This window comes from Eretmochelys imbricata, chromosome 14 (assembly GCF_965152235.1).
Source record: "Eretmochelys imbricata isolate rEreImb1 chromosome 14, rEreImb1.hap1, whole genome shotgun sequence".
Lineage (NCBI taxonomy): Eukaryota > Metazoa > Chordata > Testudines > Cheloniidae > Eretmochelys > Eretmochelys imbricata.
In genome coordinates this window covers 12,724,331-12,748,179 of record NC_135585.1, presented here as the reverse complement: position 1 = coordinate 12,748,179, position 23,849 = coordinate 12,724,331, and the positions used below count along the sequence as shown (strand labels likewise).

General features: G+C 39.2%; 1 protein-coding gene across 8 annotated transcripts in view; it reads right to left on the bottom strand.

The window, feature by feature from the left end:
* MBTD1 (mbt domain containing 1) overlaps positions 1–23,849 on the bottom strand; it is a 56,059-nt gene that overhangs the window by 31,920 nt on the left and 290 nt on the right. The window contains exons 1-8 of one of the 8 annotated variants that reach the window (XM_077834194.1): positions 23,628–23,683; positions 13,239–13,440; positions 11,859–11,998; positions 10,247–10,361; positions 10,064–10,149; positions 3,025–3,142; positions 1,714–1,848; positions 1,109–1,197 (exon numbers count right to left, since the gene is read on the bottom strand). In XM_077834194.1, the coding sequence (XP_077690320.1) occupies positions 1,109–1,197; positions 1,714–1,848; positions 3,025–3,142; positions 10,064–10,149; positions 10,247–10,361; positions 11,859–11,998; positions 13,239–13,440; positions 23,628–23,648 (906 nt within the window). In that variant the 5' untranslated portion in view covers positions 23,649–23,683. Of the gene's footprint in view, positions 1–1,108; positions 1,198–1,713; positions 1,849–3,024; positions 3,143–10,063; positions 10,150–10,246; positions 10,362–11,858; positions 11,999–13,238; positions 13,441–13,568; positions 13,768–20,863; positions 20,979–21,596; positions 21,616–23,627; positions 23,684–23,849 lie in introns of those variants that run through there. The other 7 variants (XM_077834196.1, XM_077834197.1, XM_077834198.1 and 4 more) reach the window with 7 other exon arrangements.

The following is a 23,849-nucleotide window of genomic DNA, read 5'->3' as shown; positions in this document are numbered from 1 at the left end:
ATTATGTAAGGAAGCCCCTTATCCAACTCCCACTGAAGTTAATGGAGTGTTTCCATTGACTTTACGGGGAATTGGCTAGGTCATCAGTGATTGATAACAGTACCTTGCAGAGCAACAGTTAATTTGTAATGTGAGATGAAGACAAACCAGTTTTTGTTTATTTTTCCTACATACACAAAATGCAAGATTTTTTAAAAATTATGAGGAGTCTGGTGACACCTTAAGGACTAAACAGATTTATTTGGGCATAAGCTTTCGTGGGTAAAAAACCCACTTCTTCAGACGCATGGAGTGAAAATTACAGACGCAGGCATAAATATATTGGCACGTAAGTTAACTCCTTTCTCTTCATGTGCCAGTATATTTATGCCTGCATCTGCAAATTTTCACTCCATGCATCTAAAGAAGTGTTTTTTTTTTACCCATGAAAGCTTATGCCCTATAGATCTGTGAGATTTTACGGTGCCATCAGACTCCTTGTTGCCTTTGTGGACACAGACTAACACGGCTATCCCTCTGATTATTAAAAATTATACATCACAAGCTTGGACACAGATGTTCTCTATCTAGCCCAGTGGTTCTTAACTTATTTATCATTGTGGGCTGAATATGTGGCCCACAAAGGGTTACCTGGGCCACAGGTTGAGAACCACAGTGACCCCCACCTCACCCCCTCCCACAAACCCCTATGCTCATCGCCCTCTGCCCAGAGACCTCCCCACAGAGTGGGACCAGGAGTGGAGAGCAGGGCATGGGGCAAGGACCCCAACCCAGGAACCTGCTGCACAGGGACCCTGACTCCCACCATGCAGGCTTGGGGGGCAGCCAGGACCTGAACCCCACCGGGCGGGGCCGGATGGCTGGGAGCCCGGAGCCCCACTGGGCGGCAGGGAGCCCGCAGCCTTTAGCGCAAAGCTAAGCAGGGCCACAGCTGTGTGCTGATTGGGCTGCACCGCTGACCTAGCCACTGAAGAGGTAAGGCAAAGGGAGTAGCTGCAGTTCTATCTTCCTCCACAAGAGGGGCAAAGTACCATTGCAAAACAGTTCAATTCCCCACACAGTAATGAGGCTGTGTTTATATTACATCATTAAAATCACATTACCTTACCTTCTGAGAAAAGTCAGGAGGAAGAGTTTTGGCACCAGTAAGTCGCTTCACTAGAAAAGCTTTCCAGTTTGTGTATTTGTGTTGGATTGCTGTTGCAAATGAAGGAGGGGAAAAAGTCAATGATTACTAATTAAGTTAATCTATTAGTGATACAAAGTTAAAGTCAGTATTTAACAATATACGATTGTTAAAATACTGAATGAAAATATCAGAATAATTAAAACATATCAAAACCTTAAAGGCTGAATTCTGCTCCAGTTTCACAACTGTATGTGTGTATATCTTGGGGCAGAAGCTGACCTCAGATTTTAATAAAGAATAGATTAAATAAAATAGAGTATGCTTTAGCAACTGATTAATTTAATTACTTAAGATCTGATCTTAATCACCCTTATTCACACGAGTAAGGGGTATTTCCTGAGAAGGCTGGCAGGATCAGGTCCTCGTTGACCCATAGGCAACAAGTTTTATTCACAACTTTAGACATGATTCATAAATGAGAACCAGATCTATTTGATATCTGAATCACAATTAAGTCAGTTAAATACAAAGTGTAGAAGATTACAATCTCTACTACTGAATCAGGAGTGCTAATATTTACATACTTCTAGGTGGGACTAGAGGCTTCCCACTAGTTGCACACCAACCAACTGGATGGATGTCAGACCCACACACGTTGCACCAGAAGTCAATGCTTGAATCGTTTTCAAACCCTTCATATCTCAGCAAAGCATTGTAGCCTGAAAGAGAGCAATCCCATGTTTAAAAGCTATAGCTGAGTGAAGTTATAAAAGATTAGACTTACATTATGCTGGGTGGAATACTATTAAAAAATTTAGTGGACCACATGATTCAGAAGCTGTCTTGCTTGACTTTAAGGTAATTTAGTATCAATGCAAAAGAATAAAAACATTATGAGGCACTATACATGTGTATCTGATATGGTAGGAAAATCTGTATATCACATTTGAGATATAATATATGACCTTATAATTGAAGACTGCTGCATTGCAAAAGTAGTTCAATCATAATTTTCGCAGTCCTTGACTTTTGAGTGTTTAGCTATGTAACCTTTAACTTTGTATTAAAGTGTCTTTTTACTAAGAAAGAAGATCAGTAATGGAGTTTACGAGTTCACTGATCTGGAGCTATTTGATTTCATATTTCCTGATCCTGAATCATCCATGATATGAGGAAGCTGTTCCCTCAAAACTGGGCCAACGCAAAACAGGCCCAACCAGCAGAGTTTAACACCTGAACAAGAGAAAAACTGAGGAGTTTGGAAGCTCGTCAGGTGGGATTTTCTCTCCCTTATTACCTCTGCAAGGATAAAGATTCATACATAATCTGTATGTGGTGAAAAGCATCTTCAAAGAAAACTGTTGATACTAGAAGCTTTTATATAGACATTTGCTAAACGATTAGTTTAGGATCCAGTGCAGTGAAGTAATAAGCACCTTCAATTCCCACTGAAGCCAACTGGAGTTGAAGGCCCACAGCACATCAAAGGAGACAGTTGCAACATCTTACAACATTTATCTTAGTGTTATAGCTCTGAGGGGCAGCCCACTATTGCTCTCAAAGACAACAACAAAGTTCTCACTGACTTCAACTGGAGGAGTAGCTGCTTTGGGTTAGTTATTACTTCATATGCATGACTAAACTTTCAGCTAAATCTGTTTCTCTTTTAAAACAACCCTTCCCTCCCAAACACAAGTAGATTATAGTACTCACAGAGAACACTGAATTACTTTCCAGATACTACTATGATAGCTTCTTAAAGCCCATATTTATCTCTACACATCCTACTTTCTTTTAAAAGAAATTGCTCAGTTCCCTGAATTGTGAATTCTCCAATACAATTATAATTGCAATCATTTTGATACAAATGATCTGAAAAAAAAAAAAAAGTTAACCTGCTAATTTCACAATTCCAGCTATCCAGAAGACTTTGGTAGGTAGGCTGCAGTCTGTGTTCGGAACTTCCACTCGCACTCCTTCTGAGATATCACCCCAGCACGTCCCCATGGGTGCCTGTCATTTAAGTTGGTGGGGGGGAAGAAATCACATCTCTTTATTCCATTTGAAAGTGAAATATTCATTTTTGTTTTATTAAATCTTTATCAATGACCTTCAAAAACTCAATACAAATGATACACACGAACACATATTTAGAGAATTAGAAGTCTCTCTGAAAAATCAAGTTTGGTTTTCTTCTCACAATTTATAAGGAATTTTGTTATATAATTACTACTGCTAGAATAATTCAGCAGTTCTGTGACTCTCAATTTAATAGTTGCAAAACACAAGCACTAGTAAGTTATACATACTTTCAACCCAGCATCATTCCACAACATGTTTCAATCCAAAGCTAGGATCTGATCTCAGGGACACTGTTGTAAATCTTTGGATTTATACATGTGCCACAGATATAACAATCTGGCCAATAGTCTCTACAGCAGTAATTTCTTTTCAGAACATTCCTTGAATCTTTTCTGCAGATTTAACAGGATGGGTATTATCTCTCACTGCTTAATGCAGTTCACATGCGTTTCTAGGAATGGGCTTTCACATGGCCTTCAAGTGATCGTCTCATCAGTTAACAACAAGAGATGCAGTCTAATTCATGTGAGTCGTGCAGCTGACTATCCATAGGAATTGCACAGCTGGATTCCTCACTGCTTTGAAAGTTTAGACTGACGTATTAGCAACAACAACGAAAGTCTGAATGGACTTTAAGGGTTTTTGGAAAATTGTAGATAGAAGCCAAATGTCCTTTTACATTCAGTTCATGAAGGAAAGTTTTATTAGGTTGGACATGAGGAAAAGATACTTGATCGATAATGGATTAGTCAAAGGAGGTGTTGTGGGAACAGTGAAAGTGTGTGATGCTGAACAGTCACTAGAACTTATAGTTCACTAAGCCAAGCGTTATTAGCAGCAGAAAAAGAATCTTCCATGTAAAAAGTTACAGCTTGCAACTATCACATAATGCAACTAGTAGCTATGTAGTTATTGAGAATAGTGTTAGAATAATTCAGCATCACATCACATGAAAATAGAATTGTCTTAAGTTTCTTCTTTAAAGGACAGCGAGTCCATGTTAAACTAGAGACTACCCAGAAACAGGTATTCAGATTTTTGAAAATTCAGAATAGTGGCCAAATCCACACCAAAAGACGTACTGAGAAGAACAGACCCTGATCAGTGCAGACAGTATCTAAGCAGATTTTGTGTGGGCAAATGACGGAATTTACTTGTTTTGTACCACATCAGGCAGCAAACATCTTTCATTTAAGGCTCTATGCCTTTTTACTAGTCTCCTTGCAAACACAAAGGACTTGAACACAATTCACTGGAAAGACCACAGTATTCAGTCCCCAGCCTCTCAGAAGCCAAGCTGTGAAGGAGAGGGGAAGAAGAGTTGCCCTAGTTCTGAACACTTAGAATGTGCAAGTCTGGAAGACTGCTGGAGATCAGCTATGGCCACGTATTAGCAGAGAACATCAAATTTTTCACTATGGAGAACACAGGATACCCTTACTACTCAGAATATTGGAGGACAGACATGCATGAACTGTTTTCCCCAGTAAGGGAAGACATGTCCATTACAAATATGACAAATTTATTTTTCTTGAAGCCTGGTCTCTATGTTCTACTCTATCTCCTACACCATTCTAGACTGTAGGACTCTCCCTTTGGCCATTTGACACAGAGAAATAACTTGAAGGAAGACAGTTTATTATTTATGTATAAACAATGCAATTTTCTGCAGTTAGATTTCTCCATCTAGGAGAATAACCCAATCCAGCTACTGTTTAGTCAGCTCTGAGATATTGTTCTTTCACTTGGACTTTTTAGAGAGCTCTTCTTCTATTTAGCTTTCAATGTGGTCCTACTACATATCCTCAAATTAGATCTAAATTTACACCTGTAGCTTTTTAGAAAAGGAAGGGAAAAAATAAGCTTTTTAAAACTTACATTTATGGATAGCTTGTATACAAGCCTTGTATACAAGGCTACAGAAGGGTCCAAATAGCTGAGAGTATTAATACCTGAAATGATCTGACATGGTGCACAGCCTTTTGTTTAAAAATAAGTTATATTTTACTAATAGTTTACATTTTTTAGTTGATCCAGAGAACCCAACTACTGAAACTGTCAGGGCTCTTTCTCCTCTCTGCAGGTCAACCGATATCTGAGTTGGCACAAAGATTTTATATTTCTAGATTGAGGATTGGTATAGGGGTAAATAGCAGAAAGTTAAATTTGTCCTTGTCTGTGAAAACAGTGGTTCTGCTAGTTTCTCCTACACCAATCCATATGGCTCACCCTTTAGAAGAGAGCCATCCTGGGTAATGATCACTTTATAAGAGCTAGGTATTATTGTATTTAATGATGGCATACAATATATCTAATATACTGTATATCTTTTTTTTCTCTCTCACCTAATGAATGTTCTTAATGGAGGAAGATTAGGTAATGCAGGGCTATGATAGCCATCTTCCTTCATGTCTTCTCTCTCCATCTGACTAATCAATGTTTGTACAGTGCTTTGAAAAGAAACTTAAAGCACTATGTAAGTTCTAAATCTTATTCATCTGCTTACTGGAAGGGGGGTAACTCTGAAGTCTGGATTGGCATAGTATGAACTAGCAGAACCATAAATTTGCAGCTAAGAACAAATTTACCTTTCAGACTCATGACGAATAAATCCACCTCAGGTTCCTCCCCAATCAAGGAAGATCTGGTTCACAACTTCCTGATCCAGGGACCACTCGTGAAGGTTTATCTGTGAGTGACAGTCGCCTTCCCTGTAAGGTAAGTTGCAATCAGGAAGGTCCTGTTGGACACCATCCAAATTCACACCTCCAGGGCTTCCTAAGACAAAAAGGCTGACCTTGTGACTCCCTACATGATAAGCATCTCAGATTGGCTATATAACTGTACAGAAACCTTTTGGGGAACACCTGATTTCTCCAGGCCCAGAATGCCTTCAGGATTGCCCTGCTTCTAATGTGAAACTTGGACTCAGAAGGTTAAATGCAAAGAAATGCTGCTGATTCCTGAAATATGTGAGGACAGTATTCTGATACCTTCTGTGTAGATACGAAGAGGAAGGATGGGAAAGGAAGATTAGAAGTACAGCAGTGCCACCTAGTGTAAAAACTGAGAATGCCCCTTTTTAAATCAGAGAACTAACAATTGGACTTCTTTTTAATAGGAAAATGAAAATATTGCATTCTAAAAGAATATTCATCTGAAAGAGGTTTTGAAACATATACCACCAGATAAACTTGTGAGCTTTATACTGGGAACAGGGTGGAAAAAATACGAATACTGATCCTGTTCATTAAGTTGCCTAATAGTAAGTATTGATTAGAGACTCAGTTATCCTTGCTCGGCTCACTAGGAACACTGAGGTACATTCTCCCTATCTTTTAAGACTACTGGAGAAAAGTAAGCTTTTTTCAGAAATCAAGGAAAATAAAACAAGAATTTAGGTTAGTTACAAAAATCAAAACTGGGAAAAAAAAAAAAACAAGCCTATCTAGTGATGATGGACTACACTAAATTACTATTGCTGTAGAGGTCCAATGGATTTAAATATCGGACTGGATTTTGCACACTACCACACACAAAACAGGTATGTGAGAGATTGTGATTCAGTGACTATAGGAAAGAGTCCAGATGCACAAATTCTATTCATGGCTCTGCCAACAACTCACTGTATCACATTAAATACATTCCTTTACATCTAAGTTTAGCCACCTGTAAAATGGGCATAATACAACGTGTCTGTGAGGCAGATAAGTGAAACATGGAAAAGCTTGGCTATAAAGCAATACAGAAATGCACAGCAGTATTATGAGCATCATCAAAATACACTAAAGATTACAGTTTCCTCTCCATGTGTAGGTAGAGCTTCCATTAAAGCAAACAGCATTAAATATTGAGCACTGAGAAAGGCAAATTCACACTTGAACTGCTGAAAACTACTGAATCATTAGACAAAAGCACTTCCATACAAAATTATCAACAAGACAAAATGGGATCTAATAACTGATTATCTGTTGTTTAACCCTGCCCCACCCAACCGGCTAGAGCCCGTGTAGCCAGATATTTTCACCTAATAGCAACTTTAAGGACAGATACAGCAAAATCTTACTCTACTGAGTACTCTTCACTCATGTGGTTATACCTATTGACCTTATCTGGATCGGGATTAGGCCCTAGATGTATTTAGTTTGGTTTTGTGGATGTGGAATGTGCATTCAAATCCATAACACATAAGTGGTAAGTAAACACCAGCAGATTAGGGTTATGGAGCTGTGTTAATGTACTTTAGGCATAGGAGCTACAAGAACCTAAAGGTCAAAATGTTCAAACTTGATTGCCTAAAGTCAGTCACCTAAATAAAAGAGGCCTGATTTTCAGATTTCAACTCACATTAAGGAGAGCGGCAGGTGTTTCAAAACCTCTAAGAATCAGGCCTCTTATGTCTTGGGCAACACTAAGCACTTGTTAGAGCTTACATTTGCTTTTACAATTTAGTTTTTGGGTTAACAAACCTAGTCAAGTATTAAGATACATACTTATACAGAAGCCCTACTAAAAAAGATGAAATACAAAGAAAAAACAGTGCTCTATAACTATTCAGATAAACAAAAACAAAAAAGTTTTATGTTTTTTGTTACAAATTCTTATTACTGATTAAAAGACTTCCTGATATCAGGGAGTATATATTAGACTTGGTAAAAATAACTGCAGCAGCATTGATCTCCTCATACTGAAGACTAACCCTATGAAAGACACATGATTATTTTGTTTCTGTGTTTATGGAAAGAAAAATAATTTAAAGACCAAACAAAAACAAAAACCAAGCAAACAAAAAAACCCCACAAATCATAAAAGGACAATACTCCAAAAAGGGAAGAGGACCGATATGCCTACAGATTCTTTGATGAATAGTTTATACTATGTTCTTTGAAGAACTGTGTAGAGCAAAACTGAATACCAAATCAGACTTATAGTATGCTGAACAATGCCCAAGAACTCCACTAAGGAAGTGAGAACCTACAAGAGACCTTTCAGGAATGCTGTTAGACTTAAGGAGCAGTGTACAAAAAACACTACAGGGCAGGAAGAAGAAATAGGTTTCAGGTACACGTACGTATGTAGTAGTATGCTGATTGTTTTTCAGCACTGCCACCACACTACATATTGTAAATGTGTAAAATTCAGCATAAAGTAGAAGTATGAGTATAGTATGTATTTTAAGTTACTGATGTACTATTCTGATTCATCGATGCAGCAGTATGATACCAATTTTTAAAGATTTAATTACATTTTAAGTAGCATAATACTGTGAACAGACCATGCAATTATTTCAGATTTTTCCTAAATCTGTTACATTATCCCTGAGCTGTTCCAGAGTATGGAATGAAGCAGTCAACAACAACAACAGTGCACAGCTTACACCGTTTTACTTACACACACACACGAGATTTTTCCAATGGAAATGTTCTTCAGTTATATTTGAAAGCACAATTAGATTGCCTGTCATTTAGTATTTGCTGTTAAAACAGCACAGTCTCATCTTAAAACTACCTTTCACTATGCACTAACTAAATTACTTTTTATAGCACATACAGTATTGTGATACCAGAATGAAGAAATGCTTGTTCAAGCATGTGAATTTTGGCACTCAATCAATCACAAAGCTACACTACTCCAGGGCTTTGTTCTGTGCAACAATAAGGCCCTTACACGTGAAGGGATCAGTTCAGCAAGGTGTGAGTGCCCTCAGTTCCCACTGACTTAAGAGCTGCACCTTGCAACTTCCAGCATGAATTTTAGATGTGGGTGGAAAAATGTTTAGTTGAAATTTTCCACAGGAGAAAACTAACAATAACCTCGCCTTTTCTACCCTTAGCCCCGAGCCCACCAAAATAAAGCCATTTTCATTGAAAATTTTGACTTTTCATGAAAGAAATTAAAGAAGTTTTAGCTTTCAGCTAAAATGTTTCAGTTTTCCAATATACAAGTAAAATAAACCAGAAACTATCTAGGAAAGCGGATGCTTTCCGTGAAAATTTTCACTCTCTCAAAAACCCAATTTCCATTAAAAACCTCATTTTGACTGAAAATTTGTGACCAGTCCTAATGAATTTATTTTGCAGATATGAAGCAACAAAGAATTTTTAAAAATATGGATTTAACTTGCACATAGAGCTCTTAAAGAATATCTTCTAAAATGTTTCTGAAACATACAGATGTGCTATCTAAAATATGAATTGAATATTGTCTGTTATAGCCAAAAAACCCACATACTGCTGACAGAAGCTTATATCCAAGTTGTTCAATGCATAATTAAGCAATTTTTGTACTTCCATAATGCTACGTACAAAGAAAAAGGAAGTGAAGAATAGCTTTATCTTCATAACTATGAAAATTCTCTCCCCCCCCCCACAAGTAACACAGCTAACAAGTAAGAATCCGATTAAGAGAAAAACTAACCTAGAGCCGAAAGACCAATTTTATACATGCTGCAAGAGGTATGACTTGGTCTAATAGGTAGTTTCCATCTTTATCTATTACTGTGTCTCCAACTGGTTTGGTTTAAATTCTATAAATTTTGACCAATCTGTGATTGTGCTTTGAATGTGGGATAAATAAGGTCCCAAGGGCTTAAGATACCAGCCTTCTATTTTGTAACTTTGAAACTGATTCATATACATAACAGGAGTGGCTGATAGTCAGAATAGTTTCAAGTAGAAGAAGGCGGCATGCATATTTCCTTCTATAATTTTTATGTAAAAAAAGTGTTTAAATATTAATGTAGTGCTAAATTAATTACATGATAAAATACTAAGTAACTGATTTGGTTGCTCTTTCTTGATTAAAATAAATTTAAAATGTCTCAGAGAAAAAATAATAGTGGAGGATACTTACATGTTTAAAACAGGTAACAGGAGCTGCTGTTAAATTATTGCTAGTAATGTAGTTACCCCAACTGAAACCTTCCACAGGGACAGCTGCTAAAAGAAAGTTATTTTGTTTAGGAAGCTGTACAAGGGCTGAATGGCATATCTTACATTTCCAAGAATTAGTTTCATTTCTATTATACACAGTTACCTGTTTTAGTCTTCACTTGGTTCTGCAATGTAGCCTGGTACTGAGCATATGCTGCTAGTTTAGCCACTAAAGGTTGTTTCTGGAGAACTTTAGCCTTTTTAGTTGGAGGTTTACCCTAGGACAATAAGAGTTAAGTAAATAAAGCCTTTCAAAACTCTCAACTGGACATTTTCAAAAATGTTCCTCTCACACTACTACACAAAATCACTTTTAAAAGGTTCAAGAGCATTACACAATTAATTTTGTAAACAAAATGCATCTCTCATGAGGCTATCCTGGTAGGCAAAAATTTTAACAAATAAAACAGAATATGGAAGTTGTCCATTCAAGTACCACATGAGCTACACTTAGCATTAGTATAGTTTCAACCCATAAAAGCAGACTCGAGGTAATGTCAGAAACATTATTTTTGCCTAGGTATGGAAACCTGCACAGAACACAGCATCAGTTGCTGTTCTATGGATAATGGGCAAAGGGCCTAGACATCTGTAACTATCAAAAAGATGACAAAGGCAGAATCTTAAATGTAATTCTGAGGGCCAGTCATTAGGCAATATTCCCACAGATGCTGGGGTTCCATGTGAGAGACAATGGTAGAACATAAAGTTGATCTCCTGCCAGCTGAGGTTTCAGTCTCTATTAGTGTTATTTTTATAACACATCTATGCTAACTAACCTTTTAAATAAACTAATTTAACAAAGGGGAAAAAAGAATGAGAATTAAAACAGTTTACAACATGCCAAAATTAATACAGCTCAATATGTCAATCTCTATATAGGGTCTTTTAAAAACTCTTATTTGTGAATGAAGTGACAGCAATGGTTTAGCCACTATGATCTGTGAAGCCAACAAGTACTTTGAGGCTAAATCTATGGATTATTCAGATGCCACACACTTACATTTAAAGAATTATCCAGCTCTTTCTACTGCAAGTGCAGTAGGCCCATGGCAGCAGAGTTTATTTAATTCCTCTGCACAAGAAAACTAAATACCCACAGGAAGTGCACCATAAGAGTTCCTTCAACAGCACCAGGTAAGGCAAAAGTAGACCAAAGCATCAGCCTCTGCACAGATCTTCCCTTTGTCTACCTGCCCTTGCCTATGGGCCACAGAAACTATTTTGGCTACTTAGTTGGTGGAGGGGCAGAAACTCGTTTTCCACAATCCCATTCAACATATCTGCACAATCCACTCAGGTTAGGTGTTGAGCACAAGATTTGCTCCTTGATCCTTTCAGAAGTGTTGATCTCTATTTTTGTTAGGTGAACACATTTCTGAAATCAGCTCTGAGCATTTAAGATACCTAGCTCAGTTTAACTTTAGTCATGTTGCTAACGTAACTTTTTAAACTTATTTTCCTGTAAGGGCTAAAAAGACCAGGTTTTAGGTTTAGAATTTACTCAACAGGAAATTTGCACTCAACAGCAGGTGAATAATCTGATAAATTTTGACTCACAAACACAGCTACGTTACTATGAGTTTACTAAAAAACAACCTAATTTAAAAAATAAAACAAAAACATGCATGAGCTCAGATAAACCAGACCAGACAGATAAATGCTTATTTGTAAAACATGCAAGGATAAATATGTAAACAAGATGGTTTCTGTACCGTTACCTGAAGTCTGGCCAGAATGCTGGCCTTCTTGGAGTTTGACGAGTAACTTCTGGAGCATGAAACACTACAGAAACGTTTTGTCTTAGAGTAAAAAGCATCTCGGACACCGACCATCCCACACATCTCACAGGTAGCTAATCAGAGAAGAGAAAAGGTTCAACTATAAAGCGTGATAAAAATTTCAGATTAAAAGAGAAGTAAAACCCAAACATAAGGATTCCACCATGAAGGTCTTATTGGCTGCAGCCCCGCTTAGCTTCATTTTGACTGTTTAGACACCAAGCCATTTCTTAGTCCTTGATCTTACAAAGACTTACAGGTGCTTAACTTCACAAAATGACAAGTCCCACTGACTTCAGTGGAACTACTCAGATGCCAAGGTCTTTGTTGAGTGGAAGCTGAAATGGTTCCCCCCCAGGTTTCACTAACAGAAATTAATGACTCATCCAAAGCTGATCTTCACTCTGCATGCTACCCAGTTCTAGAGTTAAAAGAGACTTCAGGTGTGCATCTGTGAATGCAGACTTCATCTGATGTTTACTACTCCCAACCCAAAAATAAGACTCGTGTCTCTATTTTCCTTTGAATTACACATAAGCCTCTCTCACATATCGTGGCCAGTTAACACCTGCATCCTGCTGGTATTACACACATTATGTGTTGCACTACCCAGTCAGCTCTAAGACACCCAGAGAAACAGAGGTTGCAGGTGACTTGTGCCACTGTGATGCCCCAAGTGGGTTTTACCACAAAATAATTCCACTGCTGAGCAGTATATCTGTCCTATTGTTTTTCTGTGATGATGAAAGCAATGTTCCCTCTTTCTCACAATAATGTGATTCCAAACATGTGGGGGTTGAACACCGTATGCTGAAAGAGTGGACTTAATAGGAGTAAAGATTTTTTACAAGCACATAAAGAAAACCAATATAATAAAAGCATTAATGAATGCCCTACAAAGTTATACAGTATAACGCAACTCTGGATTCACCTCCTAAAAATGTTGATGTTAAAAAAGGGTTAACCCAAACTTTTGAGAGGGAAGACTGTCTTAGCACTTTAACAGAAGCCTAAGAACTAAAACGTATTTGAATACAAATTTACTTGATGTAAAAATAAAAATATATACATCACAAAATATTTGCATAGTGTCTTTCTTGATAGGCAAACAGAAATTATTGCTTGTTTCTGTTTGTTAGGAGTAAAAGTCTTCAACTGATCTGCTTTGTTCTCAGAAAGAAAGAGTCAACATGTATTCTCAGACCCACACAAATGACACCTCAGCTTGAAATAAAACACAGAATATGTTATATGAGAGCAATGGGATCCAGCTGAAAACCCACAAACTCAATTCCAGAAAATCTCTGTACTCACCCATGCCAGATTTACCATCTGGATAAGTATAGACCTGTCCATTATTCTTGATAATGGGGAGACTGGATGGTAAGGGAGCAACTTCTTCTTCACTCTCATCAGAGCTTGAGCTGCTACTAGTGTCCTCACTACAACTATCATAACCGTCAAACATCCCGAATGAGTCACGTCTCTTCCTTTCTGACCGTGAAGAATGCTCAGTCTAAAAAGCAAAACACAAAAACACAAGAAAAATTAGAATACTCTTAATGTAAAGATTTTGGAGATGCAGTAAATTACAGGGTGAATTAAAGTATCTTCTCTTTATACAAAGAGATATCAGCCATGTACCTGCTAATAAAATTGTTCAGGATTGAGAACTTTAGAGGCAGAATTAGCCAGTATTTGATAGTTATATACAAGAAAAAAAAATCCTGTCTCATAACAGGCTGAAGAGTAATGTGACAAGTCAAATCTCTTCTTTTGTTGACATCTCTTCAGAGTTCAGTAATCCTGGTATCTAGAGTATTGATAGCCAGTCAGACCACATAAGCAAATGCGTGCATCCTAAATGGCTGCAGCCAAGTTCACTAAAAACTTTAATATGCTTGCGTTGAGCTAGTCATAGACCTTAGAAAGGTTTGTTTGATCAAAGAGAAAGGATAGTCTATTGGGTAGGGCACTAGTCTAGGATTTGAGAAACCTGTGTCCAAATCCCAGCTCCACCATAGACTTTTTGTGTCACCTTCGACAAATCACTTCGCCGCTCTGTGGCTCAGTTCCTTCTGTGTAAAATGTGGTACTTAAGATTGTAAGACGCTCAGATACTATGGTAATGGGGTCCATATAAATAGCTTCAATAGAAAGGTGGCTAATTTGTTACTGTTACATACAAGAAGAAAATCCTGCCTAATGGTAACTCTTTCCTTTAACCATGTTATGAGGAAACATACACAAGTGAAGTTCACTGCTAGAATGGAAGAGGTTTCACAAATTTGCAATGAAGACATTCGAAATGTATAAAACAATAAACGTATTGATGTCCTATTTTGCGGAGCATCTCGAATATGTATTTTACATGCCATCTTTCACCGCAAAGGATCCCCAAATGCTTCACAGAGAACCACTGAAATGTAACCACTGCCAGAATGGAGAGCAAGAAATTACTGGTTCGGCACAGTGCACAATAATCCAAACATGGAATTTTGGCCAAAGACACCAAGGCCCTATTCATAACTATTCCCCTTAAAGTTCACACAACAGAAGACAGTGGCCCTCATTCTCCTCTCAATTATCACCATTTTTAAATTGACACAACTCCAACGAGCTGCATTTGTCTCAGTCTACGATGGTGAGAGAAGATTCAGGCCCAGTGTCTGTTTAGTTATTGTTCTGTACTGCTTTCCCTTTCTCTTTGTGTTAACTGCTGAGCGTGATCAGATACTTCTGTGCATCCACTACTCTGCCTGCATTTCCCTCCTACATACTTGCAATCAATCACCAAAGTGGGAGAATCCCAAAGACTAACCATTTGTCTTGTGATCCTTCCCTTGCACCTGCCAGAGACAGAATCACATTCACAGAAATCACGGACATCTGTGATTCCATGCATGAAGACAATATTTTATGGTAAATATGCATGTTAAAAATGTCATAACAAGAGGACATCCCTTGCAGACCACAAAACTGACATGTTACACAAAATAGGTAGAAATACGATGTAGGATTCACATAAGCTATTTCACTAAATGATCTCAAAGCATTTACAAACATTAATTATGTTTAACACCACCCAGGGAGGTAGATATCTGCATTTTATAAAGGGGAAATTGAAGCACAAGGAGATTACTCCAGTTGTCTAAAGTTGGACTGGAAGTATGTGGCCAAACCAGGAACAGAATCTAGTCCTCACCAAATTGACTGCTCTCCACCCACTGGATAGAAATTAATAGGAAGTGGTAAGGAGACAGATCAACAAAATAGGGTAAAGAAAGAAATTCAATTATTTAAGTGTGGGTTGGGGAAGGGAGTGTTGCAAGATAGCTGAAAAACTCAAAGCTAGGTTTTTGTCCCTGATATTTTTGATAAGCCAACCCTGCCTGAAAGTTAGCATGTACACTAAGAGACTGGAAGTGATATTAAAAGACTGGATTTCACTTTCCTTTTTTACATTGAACCTGCTCCCTGTACTGCTAGTTTTAAGACTTCTCCAAAATAATCCTCCAAATCTTTTTTCCTGATCAGCATGCTAGGCGACTGTTCCATTGAGAACATACTTATTTTACATTTGCCACCTGCTGGTCCAATCATCTAATCTGGTTGGATCGTCCCTACTCTGCGTGTTTTGAGGACATTTGTTTTCAATCTTTCCACTCTCTCGCTTTGTTTTTTTAAATGAAGATCCTCCACTCTTGCCTGGCAATATGCCTAAATCCTGGTATGGAGAGAACTTTTCTAATATTCAGAGAGGAATATAGTTTCCACACCCACCCAGTCCTAGCCTCCCCACCCCCTTACAACAAAACCACCAATACGTAATGGGGTGAATACACATTTACCTCACTAACAGCTTTCAAACGTCAAAAATGTCAATGCACTGTAAACTACACAGAGATTCCTCAGCTAGTAATTCAAAATTATATTTTAAAAAATGACAACCAGGTGAACCAAGGGAATTTCCTTCCAGTCAGCAACTGGCTGAGGAGTGGAGCATTCTTGAACTAGACCCCAATTTGACCCAGACTGAAATCAATGGAAAAACTTGCATTGACTTCAAAAGACCAAGACCAGACCAGGTCCTCACTGTTAGGAAAAGCCTCACCTGCAGGCCATTATTTATTACGATTATAAGCCTAAGAGATGCAAGCTCAGTTATTACCTCCTGTGTGTTAAAATTAAGTTAGCAATTGAACAACAGGTTGCCATGGATACAGTGTTCTAGTAACAATTCTGGTCAGTTACAGATCAGCACACTAACCAAGAGGAAAGCAAGTCTTCATCCTCAACATTTCATTAGATTTGTAACTTCTTACAGTTGATGTTTAACACTGTATTGACCATGGCATTCAGTCTAGGCCAACCCCTCTTTGTCAAATCATTCACAGATGAAAGAAAACACACTTAGCAAAAATGTTTTAAATTAATACGTTTCAAGAACACATGGAGCTATCAATCTAGCCATCTTCAAAATGACCATACGCATCAAATGTGCCTACCAATACATACCTGCTCAAGGTGGCATAACATTCCTCCTCCATAAATCTTGTGCTTGGTCAAGCTGTTCCATTATCTTAACCCATTGGAATGTGGAAGTTTTGGTTTGGAGGGGAAGGTGTAAGTTTAAAAAGAAGACTGTGGCTTCTATAAAGTATTTTTATTCAGACTTTTGCCAGAAGGTGAATGGCATCTGTGTTTAGGGGAGAATTTGCTTCTAACACTCTTGTAGTTGATTAATATTTGCATTGTATGTGTATGCTCAGGGATTTAGATTAAGTCTCAGGAAAAACTTCCTAACTGTAAGAACAGAAGGCCAATGGCACTGACTGCCTCGGGAGGTTGTGGAAGCTTCTTCACTGGAGGTTTTCAAATGGAGGCTGGATAGCCATCTGTCTTGGATGACTTAGACACAACAAATCCTGCATCTGGGCAGGGGGTTAGACTGCTAGATGACCCTTACAGTCCTTCTAACCCTATGATTCTAGGATTTGTGCAGCGCACAGTTTATAAACTGACAAAACTACAGTTTTTCCAAAAGGAAAAATATATACACTTTCAAAATAGCAAATCTAATGAAGAGTCTTATAGACAAAAATATTTATATCATGCATAGCCCCATAATATTTCATAAGCCCATTCTCACTTGGCCAAATAACTGCAATACATCAATGTAGTTACCATGCAGCAAGACCCAGATTTTCAGGGAAACATTTTCAGGATATCATCAGAGTGGGGAGGTGCATTTTAAAAGTATACCATGGACAGATATGTATAATGAAAAACAAACATCTGATCTATGCAGAGCTGCTGAACTACATAACAGATGCAGCCTATAAATAATGAGAAATGTGGCAACAAAGGAGTTAAGTCATGCCAGGGGAATCTATAACTTACTCCTGCTGTACAGGCAGGGCGATATTTCTGGACTATGTGGTCTGAAATCTGAAGACACAAAAGGCTATAGATAATAAAAACAATATCATCCCTATTTCAGTGATTCAAACAAGAGAGATTAAATTTGGCCTGGAATAAGATTAATTAAATAAAGGTTTGTTCATGTTGGCATCATATTTATTTTTTGTTAGAAGGAACTTACCCACATCTTTCTGTAGGGGGAGAAGAAACCAGACCCAGGATGAAGTGTGGCACCCTTCTCTTTCCTAATCTCTCCGTTTCTTTTTAGGTTTTGATCCTTTTACTTGAACCACTCCAAGATGCCTGCAGCTAAATAAGGAAGTGAACTTGCATCATGATTCCACTTCTCTGACTTTGATTCCCTCATGGCATTCATGATGACCGCTAGTCTATTTCATGCTGTCTGGGGGGAACCTGCTAAGATGCAGGAGCATAATCCTAATCAAGTCTATTGTTTTTTCCCATTCTATGAACTAGCACAAGTATATTTCTTCTGTTGCGTCTTCAAGCCAGTTACCACTACTAACAGTAAATTTGAATGGATACAGCCGTGGGGATTCCTTCCCAAACCTACAAGGTGTCTTAGTGTCCAAGAATATTTTCCTTTCCTTAAATTGTCATTTTGTATGCTGACTCCCAGCAATCTCAAAAGCTCTCAGAATTTGCAGGCTTTTGAAGAGCTATATACAACAGACATTTAATGCTGTATAGCCTTAATATTTAGTTATTGATCCTTAGATCACACTCTAGTAAGTACAGAAACAGGGGACAGCATATATATTCAGGAGAAATTTAGGGAGACAGTATGCAATTTACTGAAACTGGAATTTTGCCAGATCATGTCTAGCACCTCTACTCTTCCAGTGTGCGCCACAGAAGCCTCCTTTTAATACCTTGTTGAAAGCCAGAATCTGCTGCAGCATGAGAGAAGAGTACTAGTTCTAGAACCACTGATATTGCTTCCCACAGGACTTGGGTTTGCTTAGATTACAAGACCTGACATCACAAGCCTAGGTGGAATAACTATAAGCAGAAGGGGACCAAGTATAACGTTCAGATTTGCAATCAAGTACCTTAGTAATAATCAATAAGTGGAAAGGATAGGTTGAAAGCACTGATGTTTGGATAACTTACTCTTTTTAAAAGTCTGCCTGAAATTAACAGCAGTTTTAATTTTCTCAAATAGAATTGTATCATATTAAGTAACTGACCATTAGTATATAGATATACATGGTGTGAACTACACATACAAAAAGGAAGGAAAAACCCAAGCACTTTTTGATGTGGGATTTTACAGGAAGCAGGCTGTAGAAAGTTTGCATCAATGTCAAAATTAGGATAGGATAAAGGCCAGCTAGCTTCACCTACTGATAGCTTAATGGAGGGGAGCCCTGCCTATTGGTATCCTTTTGCAAAGCATGCTGGGAATGGGAAGAATCTGGGACCGTAGAGAGTTTTTTTAACTTCAGTCACTGGGAAGAGTGGTAGCACTGCAGAAAGGCATCTTACTAAAGTAGTGTTGGGGGAAACAGCACCAGAGACGGGTATGCTAGCACGGGGAAGTCACAGCTGCTAGAAAGAAGGTACCAGACCTGGAACTTTGGGCACATAGGCTGTGGCTTGCTTCCTTAAAGGGATTATGGACTCCTCAGCAGGAAAAAAGGCTTTTGGCATACTTGGGACATACAGAGCACTTCAAATTTATGTGGAAATGGTACTGTGGAAATGGTACTGAATGCAGCTGCTGGTGAAATAAATAAATACTTATGTGGCTTTTTAAAGAACAGTTTAGTCTGTGCCTTCTACAACACAACCCTCCGACGAGTGAATGCCTAGTGACATACAGCCTATCTGTATCAAATATCTGAAAACATGTAACCATTCTAATCATTGAGTGCTCTCACACAAAAAGTTAACACCTTTTCCCCTCCCTAAAGCTGAGCACGCAAATGTGTCTAAATTGGTATGTGCCAATCAGATAAATGGAAATTATAGTCCCTACAATACGCAATTATCTGATCTGCATAATATTAATAACTGCATGTAGAAACTAAGCATATGACTGCATGTCTTCTCTGTACGCAGTAATGTGCCTTTTTTTTTTTTTTAAACTGGGACGATCTACAATGCTATTGATGAAGGTACCTTATACAAGCCAGAACTAAGCAAAATAAACAAATTACCACATCCAATACTTCATAAAAAAACTTCCTAAATTGTGTCATTTTGGAGATTGAACTCAAGCAGTGGCATGCCATCATGGGCAGCAAATTCCAAAAGCTTGAAGTCTTCAATTGAGAATGTCCTACTACTGAGACTGCGTAGCTTCACAGCAAGAACATCGTGGCTGCACTTAACTGCCATGACAAGACAAACTGAAAGTGGAGGTGTGGGGGAAGGTCTAGAGAATCCAGGTTCAAGACCATCCAGACTGTTCAAGAACTACTTACAGAAGAAAACAAGGAACCTGCGCAGAACTTTGAATACAGTTTATGAGCTAACAAAGGCCTATCCAACACAGAGGTTGGCAGCTGCATCCTACTTCAGGTTCAGTCTGCACGCGATGTTCAAACCTAACCCACAGTACATTGCATATAGAGGAGGTGAATGTGGCACGGATCAACACTCTTGCATTAAAGGATCAGCATAACCTCTAGGTCTGAGGCACATAAGGTCACCACTGCTACCCAGTATCCGGGAGCAGTGACTATTTAAGCAAATATTCTCAACTATCAGACATTATCACTACGCGACATTTCTCTTCATGTTAGAAGAATACTGCAATGTACCCGTTCCTTCTAATCAAGAGACCGTTGACATTATATGCAGTTATCCCAGTCCTAGCTCTGAGTTTGATCAAACTCTAAACCAGTGGTTCTCAACCAGGGGTACGGTACAGGGGGCATGTCAACTCATCTCAACAGTTTCCCAGTTTTACAACAGATTACATAAAAAGCATTAGCGAAGTCAGCATAAACTCAAATTTCATACAGACAAGGACTTGTTTATACTGCTCTATACATTGAAATAGTAAGTACAATATTTATATTCCAACTGATTTATTTTATAATTATATGGTAAAAATGAGAAAATAAGCAATTTTTCAGTAAGGTGCAATGTCATTTTTGTATTTTTATGTTTGATTTTGTAAGCAAGTAGTTTTTAACTGAAATGAAATTTGAGGGTACACAAGACAAATCAGACTCCTGAAAGGGGTACAGTTCTCTGGAAAGGTTGAGAGCCACTGCTCTAAACCACAAAAAAATTAAATTAGTTATATTACAACAGTTTTAAAATCAAATATTGTCAAAACAATTTTCCCTACAGCAACTTATTAAAAATGTAAAGCTTTAGCATAATTGTATCCCCCATTGCACTGTGAATTTAATACCTTCTCATAACATTACAGCAGTAGGAAAAACAAACAAGCAGCAATCTGAAGCTAATGTGACCAGCTTTTAAAAAAGATAAAATAAAAATCTTTATTTCTGATTCCCTGGAATCCTATAACTTACCTACAAGTTTTGGACAGCGGGTTTTGAGACATTTACAAATATAAATTCTATCTGAATGTTTTACAAAAGTAACATGTAGAATGACTCGCTGAACAGCTGTAGAAATGGACTTCTGTCTTCAGTGTGTCTATTTGACGTCATTCTTTATAGTCTGTTTCCCATGTCCGTTTGGCTTGCTGTTTGCAGCCTCCATTTTATGGGCCTTTTGCACAGCAACAAGGAGAGAAATTGACTTAGCTGCCAGCTGACAGTGGTTAGCACCTTGCAAAATCAGGCCGAATTTTACGGATTAAGAGAAAAAAAATGAAAGACCAGGAGCACGAACCCTAAAACACTTTAACCTATGTTCCCCCATCCAGCCATTAATTTTTATAAAGCAGAAACTAAGGAAATCTTGCCTCCATGCCCCAATCCTGTCCGACTGTGTAAAGTTACTCACATACTTAAGTGTTTTCAGGACCAAAGCCTAAATTATTTGTTCCTTTGTATGTTAAATAACTCCCCAGCTAGGAAACTTATCCTTCCTATGTTTTCCAGTAGTCTGTGTTATCACTTGCTCAAAAAAGCTAGTTAAAATAGACTATATACCACTGAATTACAAAGCTGCTATTTTATAGACTAAGTGACCCCCCCTTCCCCCATTTGTAAGGCAAGTTTAGCATACAGATTTAATTTTCTTCTAGATTGGTTACTTAATACAATAAAAAAAGTCTAAAATATAATTGTTATTTACCTCATTTTGAAGCTTTGAGACCCGTGTGTGACTCCCTGACACTAAAAACATCAAATCACTAGGCTGCCTCTCAAGCTTTAAATGACAACTTCCCTATAAAAACAGAAACTTTTAAAGGGACACTACCAATTTAAATATGGCCCAACATGTACATTTTGTAAGAATAAGGTTTTATAAAAGATGACACACAGAACTGGTTCGTCAATTTTTTAAAAAAAGTCTACTATAACCAGTAGCTCTTTAAAACCAAGAATTTTCATGCAATACCTGGAAATCCAACTACTACAAATCTGAAAGTGAAACTAGCTTCATACTCATATTGCTCAAAGGGAGAAAAATGCCAAAAGTAAACCAAACCATAAACCAGGGGTAGGCAACCTATGGTAAGCGTGCCAAAGGCAGCACGTGAGCGGATTTTTAGTGGCACTCACACTGCCCGAGTCCTGGCCACTACTCCGGGGGGGCTCTGCATTTTAATTTAATTTTAAATGAAGCTTCTTAAACATCTTTAAAACCTTATACAACTAAACTATTGTTGTATGTAAAGTAAATATTATAGACTTATAGAAAGAGACCTTCTAAAAACGCTAAAATGTATTACTGGCACGCAAAACCTTAAATTAGAGTGAATAAATGAAGACTTGGCACACCACTTCTGAAAAGTTGCCGACCCGTGCAAACTATCACACTGGATTTTTTAAAAGTAAAAGCATTTTAAAAATCCCAAATTGTAATTAATAACATAGGTAAAGTGACTGCAACATTTGAAAAAAATCTAGTGTCTCATTAAACCCTCACTGCAAAAGCTTTAATTGTGAAAGGGATAATACTATAATAAAAAAAGTATTATCCCCAACCCAGCTCCCCCATCAGTGAATGGCAATCAGGGCAGGCCTGAATTGTCCAGGTAAAAACAAAAACAACCCATTGCTATTGTTTCTGGTTGTCAGGAGATCCTGCAGAGACAATAAGGCTGCCTGCAGAGATCTGAAACCTACTACAATCTTCTGAAGGAAGAAGGGATCACAACAAAAGGTAACCTGTCTGAGCAGGGTTGTGCTGTCCTCCCGCACATTACCCGTTTCTCTCCTGGTGATGACAGATATTGCCATGTATTTCAGCCAAGGTATTAGAGGCTCTCTCATAACACTGCGGAACACTATGCTCATTCACCGTCCCAGCATGAGTACCTTCTGGTAATTATATATCAACTATATGCAACCTTTACTCCGCATTTGCTGCAACCTACTCTGGTTGCACAGTCCGTTCCAGAGCTGCTATGCAGATTAAAGTTGCACGAATAAAACTCCTAGCGCGAGCTCTCACAGGAACTAAGGGAAGCCTGAAAATTACCGCAGGAGGAATCGCAACAAAAGAAAGCAGCGGAGCAGCCCCGGGATCGGAGCTGCAGCCCTCCCTCCCCGCAGGCACACACACGAGGGGGCCGGGAGGGGCGGAGAATCCAGAAAAGAGGAGAGCAAAGTAGCCTAAAGCACCAGGGCTTGTGACTGCTGCTGCTGTTTTCTTTCCTTCCCGCACAAAGCCCCAGTGCTGTCTCCGGGCTCCTTCCCCACGTACCCGCGTGCGGCGGCGGCTCCTTCCCCCCCACATGCACCCGGGGGAACCTAGGAAAGGCTGCAGCCGCGGGTCCCCGCCAGTTTGCCCCCTGCAAATACACACAAGCGAAACAACAACAACAACAGAAGCCCGAGGGTGCTCCTGGCTGCTCCCCTCCCACACAAGTGCTGCGGCCAGCACAGCTGCTCTGCTCCCGCCCCCAGCCACAAGGAAAGCTCCGTCTCCCCCCGCCCCCTCCCACACTGTTCCCACGCCTGCTGGCTGCCCGCCCCCCCGAGCAAGCTCCCAACCCCCCCGCGCTGCCCCTGCACCCCCTCCCCGCAGCCCCAGGGCTGCTCCCCACAACCTCTGCAGCCCCCCTCCACCTCCCGCCCGCGCTCAGCCCCCCCAGCAAGCCAGGCGAGCCCACCGCAGCGGCGGCTGCCCTGCCTCCCCCGGGGTTGTGCTACTCACCAGGTCCTTTGTGTTTTCCATCAGGCCCTCATGGGCAGGGGATGCCTGCTGCTCTTCCCCCCTCCCCTCCGCCCCCTCCCTCTCTCCCCCCTCCCCTCCGAGGGGCAGGGCCCGGCTGGGACAGGAGGTGGCCTGGAAAGTTCAGCCTCTCACTTAGGCAGAGAAAGAAATTCAACTCCCTGCCCAGAATATCAACAACATTAGCATAACGGCAGCGCGCAC